At 43.3% G+C, this 25,482-nt stretch overlaps 4 protein-coding genes across 7 annotated transcripts; 1 reads left to right on the top strand and 3 right to left on the bottom strand.

Moving 5' to 3' along the window:
• Positions 1 to 54: 54 nt before the first annotated feature.
• On the bottom strand, positions 55 to 5,115 carry spsb3b (splA/ryanodine receptor domain and SOCS box containing 3b). Its single transcript, XM_031843841.1, has 7 exons — positions 5,023 to 5,115; positions 3,184 to 3,319; positions 2,312 to 2,492; positions 1,915 to 2,102; positions 1,674 to 1,776; positions 1,123 to 1,248; positions 55 to 1,040 (listed from the first exon to the last, which is right to left on the bottom strand). The coding sequence occupies exons 1-7, from the start codon at positions 5,061 to 5,063 to the stop codon at positions 508 to 510; spliced, it is 1,308 nt and encodes a 435-aa protein (XP_031699701.1). The 5' UTR covers positions 5,064 to 5,115; the 3' UTR covers positions 55 to 507.
• Positions 5,116 to 5,804: 689 nt separating this feature from the next.
• On the top strand, positions 5,805 to 8,966 carry nubp2 (nucleotide binding protein 2 (MinD homolog, E. coli)). The gene is made up of 7 exons (XM_031843846.1): positions 5,805 to 5,866; positions 6,384 to 6,502; positions 6,667 to 6,865; positions 7,027 to 7,181; positions 7,317 to 7,427; positions 7,564 to 7,633; positions 8,049 to 8,966. The coding sequence occupies exons 1-7, from the start codon at positions 5,833 to 5,835 to the stop codon at positions 8,183 to 8,185; spliced, it is 825 nt and encodes a 274-aa protein (XP_031699706.1). The 5' UTR covers positions 5,805 to 5,832; the 3' UTR covers positions 8,186 to 8,966.
• Positions 8,493 to 15,741, bottom strand: atp6v0cb (ATPase H+ transporting V0 subunit cb). The gene is made up of 3 exons (XM_031843849.1): positions 15,465 to 15,741; positions 10,345 to 10,528; positions 8,493 to 10,035 (listed from the first exon to the last, which is right to left on the bottom strand). Exons 1-3 carry the CDS (start codon positions 15,535 to 15,537, stop codon positions 9,831 to 9,833), a joined length of 462 nt encoding a protein of 153 aa, XP_031699709.1. The 5' UTR covers positions 15,538 to 15,741; the 3' UTR covers positions 8,493 to 9,830.
• A 3,065-nt stretch (positions 15,742 to 18,806) lies between these two features.
• Positions 18,807 to 25,482, bottom strand: tbc1d24 (TBC1 domain family, member 24). 4 transcript variants are annotated; one of them, XM_031843836.1, is made up of 8 exons: positions 25,398 to 25,482; positions 22,289 to 23,391; positions 22,027 to 22,035; positions 21,710 to 21,868; positions 21,466 to 21,529; positions 21,062 to 21,157; positions 20,230 to 20,470; positions 18,807 to 19,957 (listed from the first exon to the last, which is right to left on the bottom strand). In XM_031843836.1, the coding sequence occupies exons 2-8, from the start codon at positions 23,272 to 23,274 to the stop codon at positions 19,803 to 19,805; spliced, it is 1,710 nt and encodes a 569-aa protein (XP_031699696.1). In that variant the 5' UTR covers positions 23,275 to 23,391; positions 25,398 to 25,482; the 3' UTR covers positions 18,807 to 19,802. The 4 variants fall into 4 exon arrangements, with proteins under 4 accessions (XP_031699696.1, XP_031699697.1, XP_031699695.1 ...); XM_031843837.1 differs by having other exon boundaries at positions 25,323 to 25,408; XM_031843835.1 differs by lacking the exon at positions 25,398 to 25,482 and adding an exon at positions 25,195 to 25,391.

The raw sequence follows: 25,482 nt of genomic DNA, 5'->3' as shown, positions 1-25,482 counted from the left end.
TAGTTTTATTTTAGAGAATTTCCAGAGTAAGAAAGGTAATAAACAAACTGTAAATTTAAAGAAAATTAAAAATCCTAAAAAAAAGCCAAATGTTGATTACGAAACACATTTACAAAATGTAAGTTCCAGGATATCAAAAAAGCAACTAATTTTTCCCCGGAGTCTATCCCTGAGATAAAAAACACAAGATTTCCAATGTGTTTTTTGTCGGAGTCTAATCTGGCAAACCTCAGGCCTTCCAAAGACAGTGACTGGTAGATTCTTCTCATTTTTATTAATAACCTCATGATAGAAATTGGCTAAAATGTGAATGAATAACCGTGATGTCACTCTAACGTCTAATCTTGATTAAATGTCTCACTCACTGCACACTTACTCACTCCTCAATCCACTCAAACTGGATTAAGACATTTGGCTTAAAGATGAGATTGCTCTTCTCTCCGTGATCAGGAGATGTCGATGGCAACGGTAGAATAGCTGTCTGCCAAATACGTATTGACTGCAAAGTTATGTCCAGCGGCATCTTTTGCATTGGTAGTCCTCCGGCTCAGAGCTGCAGCTGTCGTAGTCGCTGCTGGGAGGACTCGGAGGGTAGTGCCAAGTGCAGGGACGAGTTTGAGGTGACATTTGACAGGGGCAGTGGTATGGGACTGCGTCAAGGAACGGGCTGGTGCAGGGGCTCGGGGAGGTGCAGGCACTCAGGGTGGAGACTTGGCTCGGGATGGGGCTGGAAGGCAGGTTCATCTCCTCGTGGGAATCCTCCAGCAAGTCCTCGTGCTGCTCCGAGGCTTCTGGGCTGCTGCTGAGGGAGAAGACCCAGCCCAGCTGTATGTGGAGGACGGTGCGCAGGCCTGGGGGCAGCTCTATAGCATTAAGTACGTCGGGGCAGCAGGGCAACATTTGGCGGAGCCGGGCACAGCAAAGGTACTGCAGGGAGGTGGGTGTATAGCAGGCACGGATCACCTTCATGCTGCTTTTAGCTGCTGTGGAGCACACCATGGGGTAGAACTTCTTGTTCTGCAGCCTTGTGGCAGCAACACCTGAAAACACCACGGGGCAGTCATAACTAAAATGCAGTTTTTCTTGTGTTTTATGTCGCTTCAATTACAGGGAAACACGCACCTATACAGTGCCGATTCTTGTAGAAGGTCAGGGTACCATGCCAGGTGTCCAGGTGCACTCCTATGATGGAGCCCTGGCCAAACCGAGAGGAGAACTTCACTTTGTCCCCTTTGTGCTGGAGGTGTCCTTTGAACAGATTGAGGTAAAAAACAGGATGTATCCTTTAATAAAAAAGCTTGGGAACCACTGCTCCAAGTCATGCATTTTAAATCCTACTTATGTGACGGCGAAGAAGTATTTTCAGTGAAATGAATTTAAAGTATCAAATAAGAATAAAGGTATTCATATATATATATATGATCATATATTACATCATTAGATTGTATGCATCATACAAGGGGCGGGGCAGTGGAGAAACCCACGGGTGTCCCTGTTCTAAACCTTCTCTGTTGATATACAGCTTGGTTGTTTAGTCCTTTGTTCCAGTGGTTCCTAATCTAGGGGTCGTATTTTGTTGAACTTTTTACAACTGGTATAAAGTCACCGTCCTGTTTCACATATCACTCTGATAATTCATGGTATATTTTAAACTTGTATTCCGCCTCTTTAACCTGTGTAGGAGAGTCCCCAGCTGTCTTCATCGTGGCCCAGGAGGCTGCCAAAGCTGAATTTGAACTTCTCCATATTCACCTCTGCAGTTCCGATTCCCACCATCTACACCAACAAAACAGTACAAACATGATCAAAACAGGTTAAGTAGCCTTATTCCAGATCTCCACCAGACACTATCCGATTACATCTCAAGGCCACTGCTACAATAGCTTCAGTATTACACAAGGGAGTGTGACCCACCATATCGGTTCCATAGACGGGAGAGGTCATCTTGACTTCCCAGAAGTGCTGGCCGTCTACGAGCTCCTTGGTGCCACGGATGGCAGCTGTGCCACAGCTGTAGTCTGAGTGGAAGCTCACCTTCCTATTGTCACAGCTGAGGAAGGCTCCGGAAGACTTGAAGTGCTCGTCCCACTCCCAGTCAAAACCTGGGAACACAAACGCACGGACGTCTATAGTAACTGGATAGTTATTATTTCATACTTTGTTAATTGAAATATCTGAACAACTATTGGACTGGGAAAGCCATATGTTGATATATTAGTCGGCCCAGCTTCTACACCACACTTCTGCCGATTTACAGCGTATCCTGCTGTGTTCATATGGTGTATTACTGTATTCATCCGCATTTGCTCACCCTCATCCTCCTCCCCACAGAGGCAGTCACTGGTGACCCCAGAGCCAGGGCTGAGCTCTTCCTGTCGGTCACACTGGCAGAAAGACTCCCCTATCACCGGATCTGTGCTGGGCAAGGCAACCGCCTCGGATACGGCCTGAGGACTTTCCAGGTAATCCATCTCGGACTCCACGTCGCTGATCTGGTTGACACAAACAGCATCTTATAAGTTCATAGACGTGGCCGTGGTCCAGGGATGTTGGCTTGGTAGCAGAGAAAGGAATTAGATCCAGTGGAGGACCTGAGGATTGTATTCAGCTTTATATAAATTCCACTGGAAGCCCTGACGCCTTTTTGTAAACAATAACCTCTTGTCGGCGGCAAGAAAGAGCAACATGGAAGAGCCTGGATGGAAAAAAATCACTAAATCTTAAATAATCTATAATCCAAAGAGCCAAATGAGAGCCATGTTTCAAAGACTCAACAAGAGAGCCTTTTACCTAAAAGCTGTTCATGGTTCCTATTGGTTACAGACGTCATGTGTGCTAGCAAGTAAAATGAGACCCCTTCCAAAAATACTGTGCCCCCTTTCCTTGCCTATGAAGACTTGACCATCTCTTACACACAGCCATTTCAGTCCCAGTGGAAAACTACTGGTACTCAGGTAGAAATATTATCTGTAATATCTGGTCGTAACACATTTGGTCTGATGACACAAACTTTGGGTTTCGTATCCTCTTACATCAAGTAAGTAATGATTATAAGTGTCTCTTTATCCAGTATTACCAAAAACACATTTCATATGTATTTCCCGATCCTTTTAAAATTCAATCTTTTCCGCTCCGCACCTTCCTCCACTTTTCTTTTCACCCCACAAAACCCCAACGTCTCACCTGTGTCGTTGTCTGGCCTTCCCACTCCTGCCTGTCCGACGTCTGGATCACTTCCATGGCGTCTGTCTCTGGCCGCGTCTCGCTCCAGGCCGAATGCCGAGCCCGGCCGCTCCTGCCTCTTCTCAGCATGGCGGCTCTGTGGACGGCAGACCCAACACCTTTACGACCAGCTGGCATGTGTGCAGTAGGCCCTCTACTACTTATTATTTATGTCGGGTAAGGTCAATGTTGAACTCCTGATTCTCGGCTTTTTTGTTTGCTAAGGTCAGATTATTTTTGGACACATATAAGTGCATATCTACTTACACATTTTTGAAACCTAGAAGGCTGTGTTCAAGGGAGAGAGACAGAAATAACTCCCTTTTTCAAATAGAAGAGGACTCTCTGGGAATTAACGGTAAACAGATTCAGCTGAATATGAGTTTAACTGCAAAATGAGGTCTGCAACAAATGAAGGCATATCCTAAATCAAAGATTAGAGTACATCACCTTAAATTGGTTGCATTCCTTCTAATTTTGAAGATGGTAGCTTATGTGGTTCGACTGATAAAGTTGTGAGCTCTCTGGGATTCTCAGCATTTTTCTCCAATGTCTCACAAACTTGTCGGGCAATGGAAATTAAGTCAGTTCAAATTGTGAATAGCAAACATTCACTCTGGGCTTTTCTCAGCTCAACAGTGTGTTCACTAACCTTTACTCTCCTTACGGTCAACGTGAAGCTACACACTATCTTTGTGTGGAACCTACAGACGGATCTTTGTGCGCTAGATCGCCTAGTTCTATCTGCCCCATTTGCCGCAGTTGGCAGCAGGAAATGTTTAATGTTGACGGCCCCAACATACTTATGTGGCTCTTTAAATTAGTACATAAGAATCATTTACAATGAAAGTGCATTTACTGATTTCTGTAAGAAAAATGAGACCTTCTCCATGTGCGGCATGTCTACTTTTGAGGATATTTTATTTAGTCAAAATATGACACATTGTGACACAGGGAATGTCAGTATAATGTCAGTATAACATAATAAACTTGAAGAATGCACGAGTACTAACAATCAGTGAAGTTGATGTACAAAAACTATTTGTATCCCTGACACAAGTATAATACTTAGTTGGCTATTTTTTGATAACTTCCCCCTATATGCTTCCAGATGTATTGACCAAAAACACATCAGACTAATATGTTTGCTATTAAAAAAAATCGTATCTGTTTTGAACTGTTTACCATTTTCACAGCCAGTAATCATTATAATAAATTGCCTCAGTTGCAGTTGACACCTCAACAAGCGTATTTCTTTACTAAACGCTGTACCTCAACCTGATAGCATGTCATAGTTAATGCCACCACTGAACACAGCAGCTGGTGACTGCTTTGCAAGCAGGCGAATGAGATAACTGACATAATTTAGATTAGTTCGCCTGAAGCTAGTCTCACTTTAATTGGGCATTACCCTACATACTGCAAATGCATCATCTGGAAACCCGAGACCTCAAGACAAACTGCTGTAACTTCGTCATCCAGTGTTCGGACTGATACTACATGAACGCAGTCGCAGTGGGACAGTGACAGTAATTGTTTGCATGTTTCAGATATTAAATTACTGAAAATCCCACCACGGCCCATGTCCTGGTCAAACTTTCTATTCAAAACACACCAGAAGGAAAGCATTCTATATAAAAACATCAGCTCAATGTTTAAATATCAGCACATAGACTCCTGTACTGTACACTTCAGCCGATGTTTTGCTGTTTTGTTGTGTCTATTTTAACTCCGCGAGTAAACTCAGTCAACCACAGTACAGCATGAATATCTCCATTCTAGCAGCAGTTATGCTCTTACCTTACAGTAGTCGTCCTATACACTGTCTTGCAGTGGCTCATTTGAGAGCCAGCGTGTCGCTATATCGTGTGACAAGTGGATTTTCCACTCTGCCCCACTTCGCAGCAAGCTAGACGTAAACATTACTTCTCCACGCCCTTAACGCGTTCTTATTGGATACGACGCATAAGGAGGAGGAGTTTATGTTAATTTATTTGGTTTTCTTTACCTCAGTGGGTAACTGTGGCCTTTGTTTTGCAAATGATGAGGAGACACCATGTGTGGGTCTGCTGACTTGAAAACAAAGAGGGGAATACCCCTCACGTGCTTGAAAACAAAAGTATGAAAGAAAGAACAAAAGGACAGAAAAGCACAATGTCAGGTGACAGAAATGATTAGTATACATTTATTAGCCATTCATCAGACTTCTAGTGTAGTACTAGTAAATACTAATGCTGATTATTTTGTTGAAGCGGGGCTCACAACTCAAAAAAGAATTATCTCTGCATATATCAAGATTTTTGGACAATTACATTATCATGCCGAAACATAAATAACTATGTCATTTGTTAGTACATATTGATATCCTCTTAGCTAAGAGTCGAAGACATCTCAAACATTTCACAACCAGGAACACAAAAATCACGTTTTTCCCAGGTTTTGCCATACATTATGAGAGTTTGTGGTGGTAGTGAATGCACCATGGTGCGCACCGGCAGCCTATTGGTGGCACTGAAAGAGAGGCGGGACTTCAGTGTAACATTCGCTGTCTGATTTGATAGGTGGCGCGTGACGACATGCGGAAGTAACTAAGCCAGTAATTCAGCGTGCATGACTCAAATCCAAAATATGGAGCAAAATAATGGTAGGTCTGCGGTACCGGTCAACAAATAGGTTAAATGTCCGTGTATCTGTACACGAACTGTCTCCTCGTGCTTTAGAGTGGCCAGCTGTCAAAAAAAAAAAACGGCTGCGTGTGTGATATGTTACTCATTTATAGCTAAGCTAACGGGCTAGCGGAAGCTAATTGGAAGTCAGTTTAAGTTTTAATTATTATTTAATTATATCTGTCACAATGTCGGAGCTGACAGACCGGTTTTTATGTCATCGGAGAAGCTATTGTTTATATAAAATTGTTTAATATAGTAACTCATGTTCAACATTATTCTAAAGGAACTCCAACCCAGTTACGTTGAACTTGTGAACTCGGGTGATGAAACGTGCTGAACAAACTGCTGCGACATTTCTCTCTGATTCTCTCTCACATGACCTACTCTCGTGACCGACGTGTCACTATATATAATTTAAATTGAAGAAATAGCCATTCGAGTATCTGCTGCATTCATGCTGAATTTACCATATGTCCTTTCTCCTTTCCATAGTAGACGGGAACTTGTCGCAGGTCCGGCATGTTGTGTTGGTCCTGTCGGGGAAGGGAGGCGTGGGCAAGAGCACCATCACCACAGAGCTAGCGCTGGCTCTCAGGCATGCTGGCAAGAAGGTGAGCTCCCAGACCAGCTGAGTGTATGTGCAGCAGAATACCGGAGAGCTGTAAAGTCTATATGTGGTTGTGGTGCATGTACAATCACATTACTTTGAACATGAAACATTCAATATGTTTCTCACCATAAGTAAATTGACTGACATAAGTCTGGTGTTCGTCAGGTTGGCATCCTGGACGTTGACCTGTGCGGGCCCAGCATCCCCCGCATGCTCAATGTAGGCCGACCTGATGTGCACCAGTGTGACTCGGGATGGGTGCCGGTCTATACTGATGCCCAGAAGAGCCTCGCCCTCATGTCCATTGGCTTCCTGCTGGAGGACCCAGATGAAGCAGTGGTGTGGAGGGGGCCCAAGAAAACCGGTAAGCTATTCTCCAATTGTACTGGTCTGGTCCACTATTATTTTAATATTCTGTTTGTCTGCTTCAACATCTGTCTCAACACAAACCTCTGTGCTACGCTGTTTAAACTTACTCTCTTCTGTCCAATATGTTTTCCATCTCTTTATTGCCCTGTCCCACAGCTATGATAGCCCAGTTTGTGTCAGATGTAGCATGGGGAGAGCTGGATGTGCTGCTGGTGGACACACCACCAGGGACATCGGATGAACATTTGGCGGTGCTGGAGAACCTTAAAAAACACAGAGTGGATGGTGCTGTCCTGGTCACCACACCTCAGGTACAAAGAGGACTAACTCCCACTGACAAATAAGCTCACAAATTGAGCTTTGGCTCAAGAGAAAGAGAAAACTGACTTGCTCAGTTGTATGACATCCAGTGACAATTGTTATTTCTGGTCTTGTGTTGGCTACAGGTGGTCTCCACGGGGGATGTGAGGAGAGAGATCACCTTCTGTAAAAAGACAGGTGTACGGATCCTGGGCATCATCGAGAACATGAGCGGATTTGTCTGTCCACACTGCTCAGTATGTAAACTTTCATACAAGTCAAATGTGTAATACCAATACTTTTCTAATGAAATTGTAGTCACAGTAATAAGCATCCAAATCTGACAGACTTTGAGTTGATTATAGCCATTTAAATAAATATTCTCTTTTTCAGGAATGCAGCAATATCTTCTCAAAAGGTGGAGGTGAAGAGTTGGCCAAGTTGACTGGATCACCATTCCTCGGTGAGATGGGATTGAGCTACATGTAATGTTAGCTTCCAGCCACATGGTGTCACAACGCACTGCGGCTGCACATCACTCATTCATGGTTTAGGAGGCATTTTACACAACTGCCATGCTGCTAAAATGGTCGATCCTGATTTCAAAGCAGCAGCAGGTTTAAAAAGTACCTCAGCGAGGGGGCTGATACACACTTATCTTTAATTCTGGATCAAATTAATAGATCACTTAATGGTTGCCCTCAGCGGATCTCTGCTTTGTGTGCCGATCAATCTCTTGAGTAATGATGCAGCTAAATCAGTTGCCCTGTGGCAGCGACAAGCCAGCTGTAGTGCAGCCTAGCTTTAGCCATGCAGGTATGCAATACGTCAATGCCCCGTAACATCCACTTGATTCTCACTATCGACTCTCTTTTCAGGTTCTGTGCCTCTGGATCCTCTGCTCAGCACCAGCATAGAGGGTAAAGACTTCATCCAGTCGTTTCCAGACAGCGCCACTTTCAGTGCCATCAGCAGCATTTGTCAGACTCTGCTCAACAGCCTCCAAACAGCATGAGCTGTGACTGTTTATGAAGTCTGCATCGCGTTTACATGTTAGCACGTACGCTCTGTATAATGCCGAAATGTTAGTCGTTGTGCAGATATAATTATGCTGATTTGTGCGTTGCATATTTGTCCTGTACAGTTTAACACAATATAAAAACTATTTACTGATTCTTTGTTTTATACTTTTTATATAAAGTCACCATCTGCTGACAGTACAATGCAGGCTTTGTGTGCAGTTCTTGAGGCGTCAACCACAGTGAAGATCCCCAGCTGTCACCGCAGAGTGGAACAGGAAGACAATACTTGGAAACAGCAACTCAGCTAATTTCTTTTTACTACAGCTTTAGACACCATTGTATATTAGAATGTCACTAAAATATACAATACTGAAGTGTTTGAAGACAGAACTAAGTTGGAATCTTTAATTTGATTGTGACACATCAGGATAACTTCAATATCAGTGGTAATACAGGATTGTAGATTGGTGCTTTAGTAGCAGCAGTTCCATTTTCAGAAAACAAACTCCAGATCTAATTGGACCAGTCCATGAAACTAGGCCGAACTTGAACACTAATCTCACTGGATTCCTGCTGCATGCTACAAACGATACCATTGAGAGTTTTGCGTCATGTAAACTTGATTAGCTTGGTTTTTTTTGGAGGAAGAATACACCACTAAACCATCTCTTTGATCTGGATTAAGTCTCCTGAAACTAGCCTGCTCCTCAGCCTCATATCCAACAACAAAACACTGAAACCCATGCAGGATCCTAATGGCTGGAATGTGGAAGAGATGATTTACAGCCACAGATGAGGAGGAGGGGGGGGGGGGGTGAACAAGATGGAGAGGAGATGAAAATTTGGAAATTACACTTGTGAGACCCAACACGGGGCACACACCTTTAATGCAAACAGTACTACAGGAAAAACACTGAAGTTTGAGAATGTTTGCGTAATGATTAGAATACAGCTACACACAACTCCCACTTCACCAGCAACATACTAAAGGCATTCTTAATTATTAAACCAAGAATTACATCCAGAGGAATTCCAACCACTTATCACAATTAACCCACAGTGCATTAAATCTATCTATGTAGATATTTAGTTGTCTGTATATATGTATAATATATCCTGGGGAATTAAAGACTTGCTGCATTCAATGAACAATTTCTTATAAATAAAATCAGGGGAAAAAAAAAAAAAAAAAAAAAAAAAGTAAGTCCATATACATTTCTCTTTACAAATAGATCCTCAAGATTAATGCAGAAATTGTGTCAACTCCCCAAGCTGATACGTGAGGAGAGAAAGCCTGTCTGGTCAGCTCTCTAAGACCAGAGGCTAAGCCACCTCGAGGCCTGAAATAAGTGGAGGGAAAAAAGGAATCTTCATACAATTTTTAAACACACGCACACAAGACAGACAAATCACTACGTTGCGCATTTACAAGTTGACTATCAAATTGGGACAACTGTACACATTGTTGAGATAAGACCATATTTATGTAGCCATTTTAAATCTTTTTTTCCCCCCCCTCGCCTTCACTCCTTTCATCTCGAGTGACAAGAAATTTTACAAATATTTTTCCCCGTTTTACACTTTTTCTCCAGCAGCAACATAAAAGGACAGATCTTGTATTTGGAGACGTTTGGGTGTTTATTTCGTGGAGAGAATGAGGGCAACGATGAGCCCGTAGAGACCCAAGACCTCGGCGAAAATCAAGATGAGGATCATGCCCACGAAAAGCCTCGGCTGCTGAGCCGTGCCCCTCACGCCCGCGTCGCCCACGATGCCGATTGCGAAGCCTGCCGCCAACCCGCTGAGGCCCACGCTCAGCCCAGCTCCCAGGTGGAGGAAACTCCTAAACACACACACACACACACACACACACACACACACACACAGACAGACAAAGTGTTCGTAAGCGCAAGGGATGTCGATGATCGGGGTTCACAATTTTAGCAATAACAGAAACATTTAAACTGATCAGCGCCAGTAACGCATGCATGGAGCTAATAGTTTGCATTGCAGCAGGGCAGTAGAGTAACAGTTGAGTTCAGCCCAACAGTAATCAGTCTTCTTTCTACTCCGTGTTGTGCGTTTTGTGTTGGTAAATACACTAAAAAAAAGGAAATGTAGACAACACAAATGTCTGATCAGCTGAACTCACTTGTAGAGGGTGACCCTCTCTGAGATGTTGTTGGCAATCAGTACTGCTACTACCAGGCCGTAGATGGCTATGATACCCGCCATGACCACGGGGATGATGGACTTCATGATGAGCTCCGGCCTCATCACCGACATGGCGGCGATCCCCGTCCCGCTCTTGGCTGTGCCATAGGCTGCTCCCAAGGCTGGCGGGGAAGAGAGAGAGAAGATCATTTTAGTAAATGAACGAGATAGACTATAGGCAAGTAGACTGACGACAGAAATCAGAGGGCCCAGCTGAATAATGAAGCAGAAGTGAAAATAAGAGCTGGATCAACAATACGACAACTGTTAAGTTTCTGTTCCCCTTACAAATCTAACATGTCTCCATCTGGGGAATTTAGCTCGAGTTCAAAAGGGAAAGAACAAATCTCGTTCTTGCGACTAAAAATCTGCTTTGTCACATGGCGCTCCTCGTCTTCTCAAACCACTTCAGCCCTGGTGATTTTCAGAACATACTGCCAGACCGCTGCAGAGTTCTTAATCATTCTCTGAATGAAACGGCCTCATTAGGTTTAGGCACACAGTGAACTCCTGACATCACAAAAGAAGCAGGATGACACATCTCCAGAGAGAGTATCAGCACAGGATGGGCACTGGGGCTCTGGCTAGTGTCGCCGTAATGTAACAGGGGAAGGAGAGCAAAAAGGCTTCATCAGGCATATTAGCCTGTGACGCTGAGGAGGAAGCACAGTGCCAACTACGTCACACTGCAGGAGGAGAGCGATAGAGAAACATCAATAACCAACCTGCTCTAAAATTAGAACGCATATATATAAAATCAAATACAGAGGAGCAGACATGGATTAAGAACCGGGTATAATCTGCACAGCAACAAAGAACTGAATAGCTTCCAGGTGAGATGACAGAGTCAAGTCAATTATAATCATAGCACAATATCACAAACAATACAATCTGTACAGCCGAAGACGCCCTCAATCCTTGGACCCTTGATTCGGATAAGGAAGGAACAGAGGGCTAGCATGTGTGTAGCATGTGTGCAGAATAGACCAACGAGTCTTTTGCAATACTCAACAAAACCCGTCCGTGTGCTATGAAACAGACCGGCTGGTTGGACAAGATCTCCCCACATTTAAAAAGGTGTGTGTGTGTTTGCACAAATAGAAATGCGTTTCGTTTTCTCCTCTACAGCAAAAGAAAGATAAACAAACTCAGAGACAGGACTGGCCTCCGCATAGCAACTCATATATTGGTCCATACATGCTGTGGCAGTTCTTCGACTTTACAGCAGTATTCAAATATTTTCCTGACCATTCTTGAACAGCCGAGGACATTCCATATTTTCACAGATTTACAGATGTTGCTCTGATGCTAAATATAGCCATCTGCAGGCTCTCTATTGCACTGACAAAACATGTCAACAGCTAGTGTGCACAGAACAGAGTAAAACATGTCTGCATAATCTCATGTAACTGGATAAAACATCAACCGTTACAAGACACAAGCCAACATGATGAAAAGCATCTTGCGATATAATCTTGGAGAACCTTGTCCATACAGCCCGAGGAGCACTGCCCTCTCATTTCTTGGGACAACGTGCCGAGCTAGCCTGGAGATCGTTCTTGTTAACTCAAACACTAGCTGTGAGGCCTTCTGGCAAATCGATCGAGAGGCAGCCAGGAAGACGATGTGGACCAATCTTTAAAATGTGCACATGGCAGCCAGCCACGGCCCCGACTACTTACATTGATTCATCACGAGACTGATGCCATCAATCCGAGGTTAAGTCACTCTTGCCCATGTACAGAGATGTGTTTGAGCAAAACTGTGCACCGTATTCTCAAGCAGCGACACAAGAACTATTTTTTATTTTGACTTTGTTTAAGTGCCAAACTCCTCGCTGGTGGACTAAATTGTTTAAATGCAAACGCATCAAACAGCAGCTTGAAGAAGTACAGACAACCAAGCTCAGTAGTTCAGTATAAAAACTTGAGATATTAGATCCGTTTAAAACAAACTTGTACATTTAGCAATGCATAACATTAAAAGACAATATTCTGGAAACGCCATCCTCTGAAAAGGTGATTCTTTTAGCCATTCACCATCCATCAACACAACATGTTACCGTCAGCAACGTTATCTTCTGACTTCATTCTTTGTAAGCTTGCCCTCAAGGTGTGACAGGCGAGGGTTCATCTAGAAACCTCAAACATTGCCATTGTGACCCGACGATTGAAGGTTTGATGTCTGGCAGGGAACCTTGTGCAGTGGTGTGGAGGGACAACCTCTGGATATTAATCCTAATCCCCTCGGTTTAGGTAAAGAGCCCCCCCCCCCTCCCATTTCTCCTCCCTGCAGTATATTTGATGAATGGGATGCCCTTGTGACGTCTTGTGATGTCAGAGTAGGAGGAGCCTCTAGCTAGGGATGATCTTGCATGCAATATGCCCACGCACTACACAGCAGACTGGTGTGCTCTGAATAGTGGGTGAGTAGGGAAGTACTCCGAATGACAAAATCTGTAAGGTCATAGTATTAAGTACTTCCTGCAGCGCACATTGTGTAAAAATATGAGGATGCATGCAGAAGTTATGAGACTCAGAAGCTGAGGGATGTCTAGAGCAGGCTGCCATCAATTACACCTCTCCATTGAAGAGTGCGTGTTAGAGAGAAGGATGATGTGAATGGGATTTAAAGGTCAAGCATCTGAAAGCATAAAATAACTGGCTATCCCACCGAGAGAGTAAATACCAAACAACTGCACAGGCAATTGGAAAAGGCAGCGGAGCAAGAGATGCAGTTTTAGGATGTATAGCAAAAATGCATCTTAAATTGTTGTCAGCGGAAAGTGGAAGATAGTTAAGCTATAATGTGGTGCGAATGGATAATAGCACCTTGTGAGAGTCACCTGTTGCGGGCCAGGCATCGCTAAAGGCAGTGTTCAGGTCTGGACACCATCGCAAGACTATTAAAACAATGCAACATCACCTGACACCAGACGATCACAGCAACTTACAGCCCATCCTAGAAATGTTTAAATACAACAAAAGTGGGGGGCTTAATGTGATTGACAGGTTGTCACTCCTCCGTATTCCAACTATGTTAACTTCCGTTTATCGGTCGCAAAAAAACATGGCGACGGCCATAATCCAAGATGACGACAGCAAAATCACCGAACTTTATGCTTCAAAATGCCAGTCCACGAACCAATGGGTGACGCCACGATGACTACGTCCACTTCTTATATACGGTCTATGGTGTAGACCGTATATGTTGTGAGAAATACCAGCTACAGGTTCCCATCAATGACTCCACAACTCGTGAAGATCCTTAACACTTACGTCTGAATCATCATGTGTCCCCATCAATCCCACCACAACATCCCTTCTATGTGCCAGCATGATCTCCTCCCTATAAGCTAATTCCCCAGCTGTCACTGTCTCACCACCACAGACTAGTACTACTGCTATAGCCTCATGGGACACCACAGCCATGCTGCCCTTGCCCATTGCTACACATTAAACCTGAGCTATGACAAGATCAGGGTTGGTTTTAACAGTCAGCTGGTTCTCATTTCCTGGTTGGACTAAACAATATAAAGTCATGTAGTCTCATCATGGGACTTTTATATATTATTAGCAGAGATGCCTTATTGTGTGGCCAACATTTACACCTCAAACAGCAGTAATCAGGTCAGATTTCTGCAATCTTTAACTGAAATTATTTTTTTGAGATTTGTCATTACCATGCAGCCCAATGTCATTTGTTTAAAAGATGTTATAGATAAATATGCATGCATTAACACAAAATAAAAGGGGAACAGAATGCAAGAAAACAGCTGTCTACATATATTTTAAAGGTAGCCATTCACCGGTGATGTCCACCAATGGAAACGATGTACCGTTCACCACCATAAACAAGCACGTTTTGCCATAAGGCCTCGAGCTATGGTGGGTCAAGCCCTCTGCTACATTGTCAATTAGTGTGTTGATTTCTCATTTTCCCACCAGTCACCCTCATCCTATGCCTTTGCTGTGAGTATATCGTCGCCATATGATGTAGCACTTGTCTACTAAACTAGTAAAGGATCCATAAAACAAGTATAAAAGCTAGTTTCAAAGTTCACTTTCTTGGCCACTTGATTCTTTCTATCCAAAACATTGATAACAGTGGTTTCACACCAATGTTTTTTGTAAATAATCAGCCATCATAACTTTGAACAGGTTCACTGCTAACTTTTAGAGTTATACACGAGCAGTAGACCAGACGGGAATTCCAAATCAGAAGTCTCATCATGTGATCATCATGTGATGATCACGTGACCTTGTGTCATTCCCTTGCGCAATAAGGAAGTTAACCAGCCGATTCTGCGTTACACTGATTATCAGAGTTGTAAGAAAAGGCGATTTTTGTGTAACTTGCATTAAATAAGTTGTGACACCACCTACTTCACAGATAGCAAATTGTAGTAGAACAGCAAACACCACTCAGAACGACGTCAATACCGTATTTCGTTGGTTAATGGTCTCTACATTAAATAATTGTGTGAGAAACGTATCACCAATTCCACGCAATAACATGCAGTACTCTTGCATGCAGTACTTTTGACATCTGGCAGAAAAGGTGCGATTAGTACAGAGCTAAACATCGTCTGCTTAAGTGCAGAAAGCGAACACAAAATATATAAATACATAAAAAAAAAAAAACACACTTAACATGCTATAACCGAACTAAGCTAACGTCAAAGCTAACGTTTGTTACGTTAGTCGTCATCAGCTAACGTAGCTAACATGACTAGTCTTTGTGGTCTGTCGCTGAAGGAGTAATGCTAGCAGCGATACTTGTATTAAATTTACAACACTCACAAAACAGTCAGATTAAGATTAATCAAAGTCTACCCAAACTGTCGGTTAAGTCTACATATATGACAGCTCAAGATTAGCATCGATGCTAGCGGATGTCTTTCACAAGTAAGCTTCAAGAGACGCACCACGGTTAAAGATTCAAGGTACCCTGTAGTGAATGATATAAACGCAGAAGGTGTTAGCAGTGAATCCACACTGTCTACATTTAGTAACTAACGAACAGCTTGAATATGAAAGGTGATCTCGTGATAATTACCGCTGAACACCATGGCCGCAGAGGCGCCCATCACTGCGAAGAACGGAGCGTATTCGGGAGATTCGGCCGACATTCTGTCTCACACAATATAAAATACACTAAATATACAAAATGAATTACTGCTGTTGGACTCAAATAAATGACACTAAGCGAAACCCCAGCAAAGGCCACAGGCTTGAAGTTATAAACTGGGTAACAACAGGAACCGTCTGACAACCTAACTAGCAGTGTAAACGGGACAGTCACGACTCTTCTGATAAATACCCGGCGCAGCACAAAATGGCGAAGCGGAAAATGTCACCTGACTTACGGATAAAACCTATCACTGCCTGGGTGTGGGGGGCGCACTAAAACTAAGTTAATTAATAATATACTGTGCCACACGATGCATGTATGAAACAAGATATATGGATTTAGCAAACATTAATAACGTATTCCGTAAAAATAAAGTGTTTTGTATTTTTTATTCCTTTTTAAACAATTTTTTTTTTTGAAGGTCACCCCTCTCAGGTATCACTTTGGTGTGCTCCGCTGCAGGCTTCCCCTTTGATACCAACGCATTCACCCTTCAAAAGCTACGGGATCAAATGATGGGGAGAAGCAAGAGGGTGTGTGGAGACACTGCTGGGCTAATGGAAATAGGTATTTGTGATATGGTACATATCGAGAAAAGAAAATCAAGACACCTTTTATTTCAAGTGCCTTAATAAATTATACATCGTATATGAATTTCATCCTCCAAGAGACCCTCACAGTTGATTAAAGTAACCTCTCCAAGAGGGCCACTGAAATTCAAACACATTTTTGCATTTTGCACCAGGACTCTACCATGCAGCAGAGGGTGGTTTTTACAGTCAGCTGTGATATGCAGCAACGTGGAGTGTGACAGTGAGAGAATTTGAGGCTATGTTTGTGGTTGAGTGTGTGTGTGTGTGTGTGTGTGTGTGGGGAGGAAACCGAGAATCCCCATTACAATCTATAGCTCCCAGCAAGAGCAGGTTTCAGAGATGCCGATAGAGGAGGGGTCGCTGGAGCTAGGACATCATGGGAGTGATGAAGTGTGTGTGTGTGTGTGTGTGTGTGTGAGTGAGAGAGAGCTTGTGCAGTCCCCATGTCTCTTCCTCCACCCCTCCCTCCATTCTGCTCCCTCTGCATTGCCTTGTCCAGTCAGCACCAGAGAAGGACCCCTCCCCTCTGTACAGCTCCTCTACTCCTGATGCAATTTCTACACCATGCAGCATCACAGGCTTCCTTCCATTCAGACGCTTTACTCGACCAGCATCTTACTCCGGCTGCCAAATGCAAGGTTGCACTATGCAATTAAATAAAGATCATTTTGAGCAATGGATGTGTGTGTGTGTGTGTGTGTGTGTGTGTGTGTGCAGTGATGCATTAATAACAAAAAGGTCACAATGAATGAGATGATTTTCACTTGGTTTTCTCTTTCCCTGCTGACTGACTCATAGATCCAGGCCGACTCTTATAGGTGGATAGGTATGTAGCCTTTCTGTTGAGGTTAGTTTATGATGTTCCTGTCTGGGATACATACTCAACAGACATTTGCAACCATCTCATTTGACAACATGCAGCAATATGATAGCCTACACATTGTTGTTTCGGGTGGATGGATATAGGATTAGGTGAATGCTGTTGTCATTGGTCAAGGTTGTAAAAGGAGAGTTTAAGAGCACGGCATATTTTTTGATGGTTGGTCTTTGAGATGGTGCTTTAATTAAGGAAGGGAAACGGGGAACTATGTGAGAAACTCTCACAAGACGACGATTCAAGATAGCGTTCAGGATGCACAGCAAAGCATTTATGTACACTTTTATGTGATTCTATCCAACTGTGTGTTAGAAAGGCCCAGGATCTAAAGGAAGTCACTGAGCTAAACTACACTCGGAATAGGCATTTTTTCCTATGGTCTGGTTTCAGCATGTGACCGAAAACACAACTCTGTCTTTCATTCTCACTGGGATAAAGAACTCAATTATTTCCCAATCTTAAAAAAAAAATGCCAATGTTTTGGAAATAGAGAAACTTGAATCCTGCATTAATGGCACATCTTTGCTTTCTTACATGAAATTAGCACTAAAGACATAATTGAAATGATTGTTGTCATTGTAGGACATGATGTACAGTTCATAAGGATTAGTTGTGACATGTAATCAGAGACCTCCCTCCTTTCCAATAACCAGATTTGAAATATTCAATCTGTGAGACAAAAAAAAACACTTGTCAGGACCTCCTTAGTCTGTGTCTTAATCCCCGTCCACAGCCCCCTTGCTATCTGATTGGCGGGGGCTGTTGAAGGAGAGTCCCATCTCAGTGTAGGGTTAAAGATTTAAGCCTCTTACTCCATGAGGCTGGAAAGCATGGTTTTCAGGAGATGCGCCAGACCAACACCCGAAGGAGCAGCTAAATATAGAAGTGCATGTGTGATTAGCTGAGTGCGAATCCTGAATGAACAGCGTGGCTTCACGGAGTCAATACCACTTACTGTAAAGAAGGAATTACTCCAACACGTTGCCAGCTAAGATACTAAATTGCTTCAGATGCATTAGCTTGTGCCACACCCACTGCAAATGAATTGCCCATATATGTTTGAAACAAATTTAATTGGAGGATGTCAGTTGCAAATTGAAACAATTTATAGAAATAACAATAAGCTCAATTAAAAAAAAATTATGCAGCAAAGCCGACTATGGAAAGAGGCTTTTACGTATATATTTGTAGATTTATCTGACTCATCCCTGTTAAATATTTCCAGTCATGCCGTTCACTGTCAGCTTCCACAAAGTGCAGACATCCAAACAAAAATAGAAGTGTGCACGAGTGATTTAGGAGTCACAGTTAGTGTTAGACCTTCCTACTGTAGATATGCAATGTGCAACATTTCATGCATTTACTCAAAACCTGTCGTTAGTTTAAACCAAGATGTTTCCCCTAGTAAGTTAATGTGTCACTATATGCACGTTTTTCTTTGAAGGAAAGATCTTTCAAAATTGGAAATTTGTGTTGGTATTAATAGATGCACAGAAGACATCAATTTAATAAAAAAATATATAATAATTGCATGACATGGATTTTTACAATACTATTTAAACAGTGCATTTGTTCTATAGTGACTTCACAGTAAATTTGGTTAACAGGCGTAGCAGCTGTAACTACCAGGACTAGAGCAGGATACAAGGGGTTAGCTGACTTTAAAAGGCATCTGGCACACATCTGTGACAGTCTGAAGAAACGTCACCCCCCCTCCCCTTTGCAAGGACAGAGATGTGATAGATCTGGAAGAACCGCAATGAGTAGCACCAAGACAAACAAAAACCAAGTCACTTGTACTGAAAGCATATTGCTGTATTTTCACATGTAAGATACATTTGTAGTTACTCAATGTCTCACTGGAGCACAGGTTCGCACACACAGACACAAACAGGGTGTATAACCCCCAACGACACTTCGCCAACAGGCCACAGTTTTGGACTTCTTGTGCGACGGTCTTCACCCTACAAAAGGACGGCAGCAGCAGGAAAGGATGAGCAAACTGCATTTCTCTTCATTACTTGCAAACCATAAACATTTTAAAAGTCTGTTCTTTTGTATTCACATGAATATTCATATACTTTTAAAAATGAAGAAATTGCCACTCATTCAAAAGAAAGCTTCGACATATGGTGCAAAATGGCAACAATCACATTCACCACTGATACCCACAAACATGAACCACATTAATTCATCATGTACAGCAAATCAAAGTGGGGGGAAATTATTCAGGATTTTACTTAGAACTCAGCTGACCTGGAACTTCACTGCGTTCATCTTAGTTTCAACATTTAAAAACACATCTCACCAAATCAACTCTCGACTTCACACCTTTTATCTTTAACCTCATGGCCTGGTTAATATTTTTTAAGGGCCACAGAGACAGCTATACAGTTAATTTGGCAGATTGTGCTAAACCACAGCACATAAAAGACTGAATGTACATTCAGGAATTCAAATGTTTCAACTCAACATGAACATAAAAAGACCTTTAAATGAAGCTCACGTTTGCTTCATCGACAGTTGATCCTGACTTCCTTCATATTACCGGACACGTTGACAGACTTAGCACACCATAATACAAATCCGTAATTACAAAAATAAACAGAAAACAAACATCACATGTTGAATTTGGATTAACTGCATTAATAAATAAAAAATAGATCATCATATATGAATTTGTAGGACGGACATTTTATGTCAAGATTTTCTGTGTTAATATAAGTTTGTCTGCATGAATATGCGCAGACGAGTATGGATCTACATGGGTACTGTGTGTTTATGTGTACAGTATTAGGAGGCCATGGCGTCCTGGAAGCCCCACACTTCTAGCAGTGCAACCTGGAAGCTCTCAGCACACAAAGGCGGGTTGTCAAAGGTGGCGCACCGGCCAGCGCGCCCGTGGTTGAGCTCAGAGTCGATGTAGAGAGCGTTGCCGTCGCCTCCTCCTGAGCAGACACAAGAGCAGACAGTTTGTAGAAGTGACGAGATACTAAAGTCTGTATTTCTGCAAATGGTTTTCAAAATTCCACCCTGAGACTCTCCTACTTTTACAGTACCTTGTAAAATCAAATTATAGTTCTAAATGGAATGAAAGGTTAACAATGAAATCCCATGTGAAATGTGATCCCATGTGTTTAGAAAAACAAAAATACCACGTTAAAAAAGTGACCAGAAATGCCAAATACACAACAATAACAGAATAAAACAATGCACTCACCCACTATGATGGAGTCAAAGTTACCAGCCATGAACATGGAAGTATTCTTGGAGTTCAGGTTGAAGTGGCGTGCGGAGAGGAAGGGCGATAGGCCTCCAGCAGGCTTCTCTGGCTGCTGTAAGCCATTGTTGTCCGAGTTCTGCCCCTCAGGAGAGGCTGTGTCTTCCTGAGTCTTGTTGGAGGAGGCTAACTCAGGGTGGCGGATCACCACCCACTCAAAACGCTCCATCTCTGGCTTCAGCTAACAAGGGAAACAGCCATTCATCACCAAATACACACATTTAATAAAGTCGTGCTGCACATGTATTAATAGAAAAGAGATCATGATCTCAATGAGACCACATCTGACAGGCATCAGTCCTTGCTGACGATCTCCATTTTCAGCTGGTGTCAGGTGACGGCCAGATCAGATACTACTGGATCAGGTTACAGGAGTTTCCAATCTGTGTGTGCTTAAGTATTAGTGTGTGAGATGACGGTGTTTCTTTGGCTCAGACGGCCCATGGCTGTGCGTCAACACAGATATACCCAGTAAATAATTCATACAGAAGGCATTAGAGAGCCAGTCTGTTCTGCTATTTCCAGCCCAGGTGTTAGAACCCGAAGCTCAAAGCAGAAAAGCTTCAAAAGCATGATGTGTGCTTGTTTTTGCGGACATGGCAAAGCCAGTATGGTGAGTTGTGACCTACTAGGCCGGCTTTCCCAAATGGGAGCCTGTCATGCCAAGTGGGGCCAGTGACACTGAAATCTGGAACATGTGAAAACAGCGTGGATGGTGCCCTCTGGTGGCTGTATGCTCAAAATGAAATCATTCTCCCTTCAATGTACTCACCCTGAAGACAAAGCACTCCCCTGTGCCAAAGAAGCTCAATTTGTTGCCTCCTCTTTTCCGCTCCTCCCAATCTGTGGACAGGAAGGCTCCACATACCTAAAAGGTAAAACAAACAAAAAAAACACTCAATATGCATCAGTGTGTTTACCCTCTTTGCTCATCTGCAACGGCATCATTCTCTAAAATAATAGTTCACACGAGTGGAAGATTGCTTTCTGCAAGCTGCCAATGTTCGTGCTGAGATCTGTTTGGAGCACCATAATCCAATCATATGACACCTTTTGATCATGACCTCTGACATCTATTCAGAGAGCCTATATATTCGAGAAATATTTAATTGCATTATTTCAGGATGCATCCTTAATTCCCTCCAACATGGTGGGAATCATGAGAGTGTTGCTTACATCGCCATCTGTGGTCCGGATGAGGAGCAGAGTGGGTTCGTAGCCTTCACAATGAGAGTAGAATCTGGTGGAAAATGGAATAGTTGAATTCACTGCAACTAACTTCATAAGCACCTTATACCGAGTCTATGGATTAAACTATCGGTTGGTAGATAAACAAAGGCACACTTTCCAGCAATTTTGGCCATAAATTAAATTCAAAGACTCGGGATTAATATATTGAGGTGAGCACTGGACAATGTACCTGGTCAGGCTGCAACCATGGGTGGAGGTGGTGAAGAGGAGCTGTGGTTGACACAGGGCAAAGCGCTCAGGGATCCACGACCAGATGTCCCGCATCTCCTTGGCACTGACGATCTCTGAGGAGAAGGTGTCGGGGTTAAGTGCCAGCTGCACGTTCCGCCTGGAGACGCCCACAAACACAAGACACGGGAAGAGATGGAGAGGCACAGAATGTGAGGCAGATCGCACAGATGGCGATGCATAAACCTGAAAGCAAATGAGCGTTATTCGAAAGAAATATAGATGGATCTGGAGAATAGCATCGAGAAGAAAACCCACCTAGGAGGACTGTGAAATAACCAAGGCAGTAAACACAGGAGTGACGTGCGGATGAGACAGAAGATGGTGGATGGAAAGACATGGCAGAAAGCAAACAAAGAGGAAACAAGAACACAATGTGAGGCAAGGATGCAGGAGCAACTTGAAGCATTCCCCAGAGCATGCTAGAGTATAGACATTTTTGTCAATGTCAGTTTAAAATGATATAAAACTAGCAGAATGCTCACAATTCACCACGTAAAAATGGGATGATTGACTATACCGCTTCTGTTTGACAGTGATGCCTTTCTGCTGCAGGGACTTTTCATTTGTGAGCTGCAGCAGCGTGATCTCCTTACGGCTAAACATGCGGATGGAGAAGGCCTTCTCCAGCAGCTTCTCTGGTGTGACGGTGGAGGCGATGCCCTTGACGAAAGCTTGAATGTCCTCCTTAACCTTGCTTGAATCCTGCTGCTGGTTGCCCGGGCCTCCCTGGGCCTCTGCTTTATGCTTGCGATAGAACTTGAGCAAGGCTATAGCCACACGGAAGAGAACTTTGTAACCCTCCACCAGGTAGATGTCCAGGACCCTGACCATGTGGCTGAAAGGTAGGTCGCCCAACACCCAGCGCTGCCAGTCGGAGTAGACTTCCAGCACGTCCTGGGCTGTGGCCACGATCATTTTGTGGGCGGCTGTGCAGTACTTGTTGGCCAGGTCACCAAAAGTCATGCAGCTAGACTCATAGGCCAGGAAAGTCTGGTCCACCAGTCGCTTGCCTGGCTCGTTGCAGGCCAGCATGCGGCTGACAAGCTCAAAACACTGAGCCTCGTCGACGCTGAAGTGCAGGAGCAGTGAAGTAACTGCCGGTAGTGACGGGCAGTGGGAGATATCTGGAAACTGTCCAGCCACGCAGTTGATGATCTGATGGGCCGAGGCTACTGCCTCTGTCTTCAGGCAGTACCGCGGCAGAGGACTTCCATCCACAAACTCTGGAAGTGGGATGTGGGAGGAGGGCTTCTTAGTGGCTGCATTTCCCATAATGTCACGATATACTTCTGCGTCTGGGGTAACCGTGCGACAGGGAATGGCTTTGATGAGCTGCTGGTAGACTTGTGCTCGTAGTTTGTGGTTTTTGGCCCAGTAACCCTGCCGAGCCATCTGTTTGAACTCTTTCAGGTCCTGACAGTCTACCTTGGTGGGCCCGCTGCTCTTGGCCAGATCCCCCATCTGGTTCCAGTCCACAAAGCTACCATAGTCTTCTTCGGCCATGGTGATGGAAGCTCGCTGGTCTGCCTCAGTGGGAAGAGAGGAGGGACGCTCCGGGGTGTTGCTAAACTTCTGTCCTCCACGCAGCAGCCTATGTTTCTTAACTGTCCATGATGGTTACTGGAAGACACAAGTGAGAAAATAAGAGATTAAAAAAATCTGTCAAAATCAGTCACTTTCAGCAGCACCGGAGAATAGAAAAAAACCTAAGCAGTATCAAATTAAGAAATATATACACGTTCGAAATTCTCTTTGACGTACAAAACCCTACAAGTCCTTGGTGGATTCCTACAAGTCTAACTGTTCATATACTTTGCAAAATGACCACATTAAATCTGTACTGTGAAACAACATTAGCAATTTTCACTAATCAGATGTACTGTATGCTGTTAAGATCTTCAAATGGAAAAGAGCATTCACCGAACATCATGCATGTCATCTGAAGCAAAAACAAATCAAGTAAACCCCTCACTTGAATGGAATGCAGTGCAAGGCTAACTTCACATGTCCTGTGATGCACAAATTTGTCGTGGACAGATTTAATTGACCGGGCAAAGTTTGATATTAAAACTGGGATCTCTGGTGGTGAGAGAAATAAAAACTGTGTGTATGCTGTAAAAGTTGACTGGCAATATATTTAGAAATCGACAGTCATACAATGAGATAATTTCCGCTTACCCACAAGATACTGTCGTACCTCATCAAATCATGTCACTTGTTTTTCAACAAGTCACATGGAGACGCATGTCCAAAGATCACTTGCAATATACTAAAAATGTCATAAAATCATCAGATCATTTCACGTTACCTTCCAACAAGTCACATGGAGGTGCATACCGACACAATACTGAATGCAAAACTGGAAGCATCTATGGTGACTCTGTAGAGAGATTAACGCTCCTACCCTGAGGGTATGTTAACCTCAATGTTTGCGTTTTACCTTTAGCACAGGATGCACTTTGTCAAAAAGGTAGACTGAAAATATATTCTCAGAATCAGACTACACCAATATATAGTCTTATCTCATAATGTCTACAAGAGGATAACATTCAGGCAATTCAAGATGCCAAAACCAACAACCTCATGCTCCTCCTGTCCTCATCCTGGGAATAGGTTAGCCTACTGACATAATGCATACAGGTCATTACAGGATGAACACAAATGACAACGAGTCTAAATCTATCTTGCATTGAATGAGCACTGACAGCTCAACGTGTGTTCATGCATTTTGCTCAAATCCTTTACAAAATCTGTTTTCATACGTCTGATGCTATAAGTTACCTATCCAAAGATGACGTATCGATTATCAAATTTAGCTAAATACTTAATGTGATGTTACTGAATGGAGAAGGAAGCTGGAGCGTGCACATTCAACTGCACCTCTGCAGAACTGGACAGACGTGGTTAGGTAACGTTGCTGTGGGCGAATCACGAATTGTTTTATCTCGGAGGCAAAGCAAGTGCAGATACAAAGACATTAGCACAGCAGTGGGCAACGTTACAGTGTCTGTGCCACCTTATATTACAGTAGCTGCGGGTACAGCTGTGTCATCACATGGTGGAATGACAGCTGCAAGTGCACGCAAAGCTGCCGTAGCTGTATTTGTATTTATTTACGTTAGCTAACCAGCAGAGGTGATAGTAGCCTGTGCACACGAGTCACAGGGTATTTAACATTACCGCCCGAGTAAATCCGATACACCCTTTTCCATTAAAACTTGCCAAGTTAGCATTCCTAGCGTTAGCTAGCCGCACGCTGCTCCTGCCAGTGCATGCAAGGAGCTAACGAAACCTTAAACAGACACAAAAAGCTAGCAGTAAGACAACACTACACGCAGGACAGACACGAAGCCATGCAACATCTCCCAAAACTACCACACAAAAATATGTTAGCTAACGTTAACTAGCATGAATGGTACCAACCACTGGTTAATGTGGTCCGCAGGCTGTCTTCTGTCTTGGAGTTTGTTGATGTGGGGAGATTTCAGCTTGAATTTGTGTGAAAGCGATGCATTTAAAACTCAAAGCCCGGCGATAGGAACAAGACTTACCTCAACCGCACACGACCGAAGACTGGCAAGCAAACGATAAACGACTGACAACAAGTCCACTGACGTTATCCTTACCTGGATGTGAGATGTCTTGAGACGTGAAGCACTATTCATATGAAGTTGCCTCGAGCATGCGCAGTGCCTTCAACCTCTTTCTGCG

The sequence above is a fragment of the Anarrhichthys ocellatus genome, unplaced genomic scaffold, assembly GCF_004355925.1.
Source record: "Anarrhichthys ocellatus isolate YVR2014 unplaced genomic scaffold, GSC_Weel_1.0 scaffold4, whole genome shotgun sequence".
Classification (NCBI taxonomy): domain Eukaryota; kingdom Metazoa; phylum Chordata; class Actinopteri; order Perciformes; family Anarhichadidae; genus Anarrhichthys; species Anarrhichthys ocellatus.
Note: the sequence above shows the minus strand (reverse complement) of the source record. Positions and strands in the feature narration are given on the sequence as shown.

What these genes read in the sequence shown, in the direction of transcription:
- spsb3b (XM_031843841.1), bottom strand. Translation starts at nt 5,063, where the DNA reads ATGAGCCACTGCAAGACAGTGTATAGGACGACTACTGTAAG. An exon ending in CTGGGGACTCTCCTACACAG is followed by an intron (nt 1,249 to 1,673) that starts GTTAAAGAGGCG and finishes ATCTGTTCAAAG; the next exon opens with GACACCTCCAGCACAAAGGG. An exon ending in CAAGAATCGGCACTGTATAG is followed by an intron (nt 1,041 to 1,122) that starts GTGCGTGTTTCC and finishes TGGTGTTTTCAG; the next exon opens with GTGTTGCTGCCACAAGGCTG.
- nubp2 (XM_031843846.1), top strand. Translation starts at nt 5,833, where the DNA reads ATGACTCAAATCCAAAATATGGAGCAAAATAATG. An exon ending in TCAGGCATGCTGGCAAGAAG is followed by an intron (nt 6,503 to 6,666) that starts GTGAGCTCCCAG and finishes GGTGTTCGTCAG; the next exon opens with GTTGGCATCCTGGACGTTGA. An exon ending in TCCTGGTCACCACACCTCAG is followed by an intron (nt 7,182 to 7,316) that starts GTACAAAGAGGA and finishes TGTTGGCTACAG; the next exon opens with GTGGTCTCCACGGGGGATGT.
- atp6v0cb (XM_031843849.1), bottom strand. Translation starts at nt 15,537, where the DNA reads ATGTCGGCCGAATCTCCCGAATACGCTCCGTTCTTCGCAGTGATGGGC. An exon ending in TGCGGCCATGGTGTTCAGCG is followed by an intron (nt 10,529 to 15,464) that starts GTAATTATCACG and finishes CTTCCCCGCCAG; the next exon opens with CCTTGGGAGCAGCCTATGGC. An exon ending in GAGAGGGTCACCCTCTACAA is followed by an intron (nt 10,036 to 10,344) that starts GTGAGTTCAGCT and finishes GTGTGTGTTTAG; the next exon opens with GAGTTTCCTCCACCTGGGAG.
- tbc1d24 (XM_031843836.1), bottom strand. Translation starts at nt 23,274, where the DNA reads ATGGCCGAAGAAGACTATGGTAGCTTTGTGGACTGGAACCAGATGGGG. An exon ending in TCCGGACCACAGATGGCGAT is followed by an intron (nt 21,158 to 21,465) that starts GTAAGCAACACT and finishes TTTACCTTTTAG; the next exon opens with GTATGTGGAGCCTTCCTGTC. An exon ending in CTTTGACTCCATCATAGTGG is followed by an intron (nt 19,958 to 20,229) that starts GTGAGTGCATTG and finishes GTGTCTGCTCAG; the next exon opens with GAGGAGGCGACGGCAACGCT.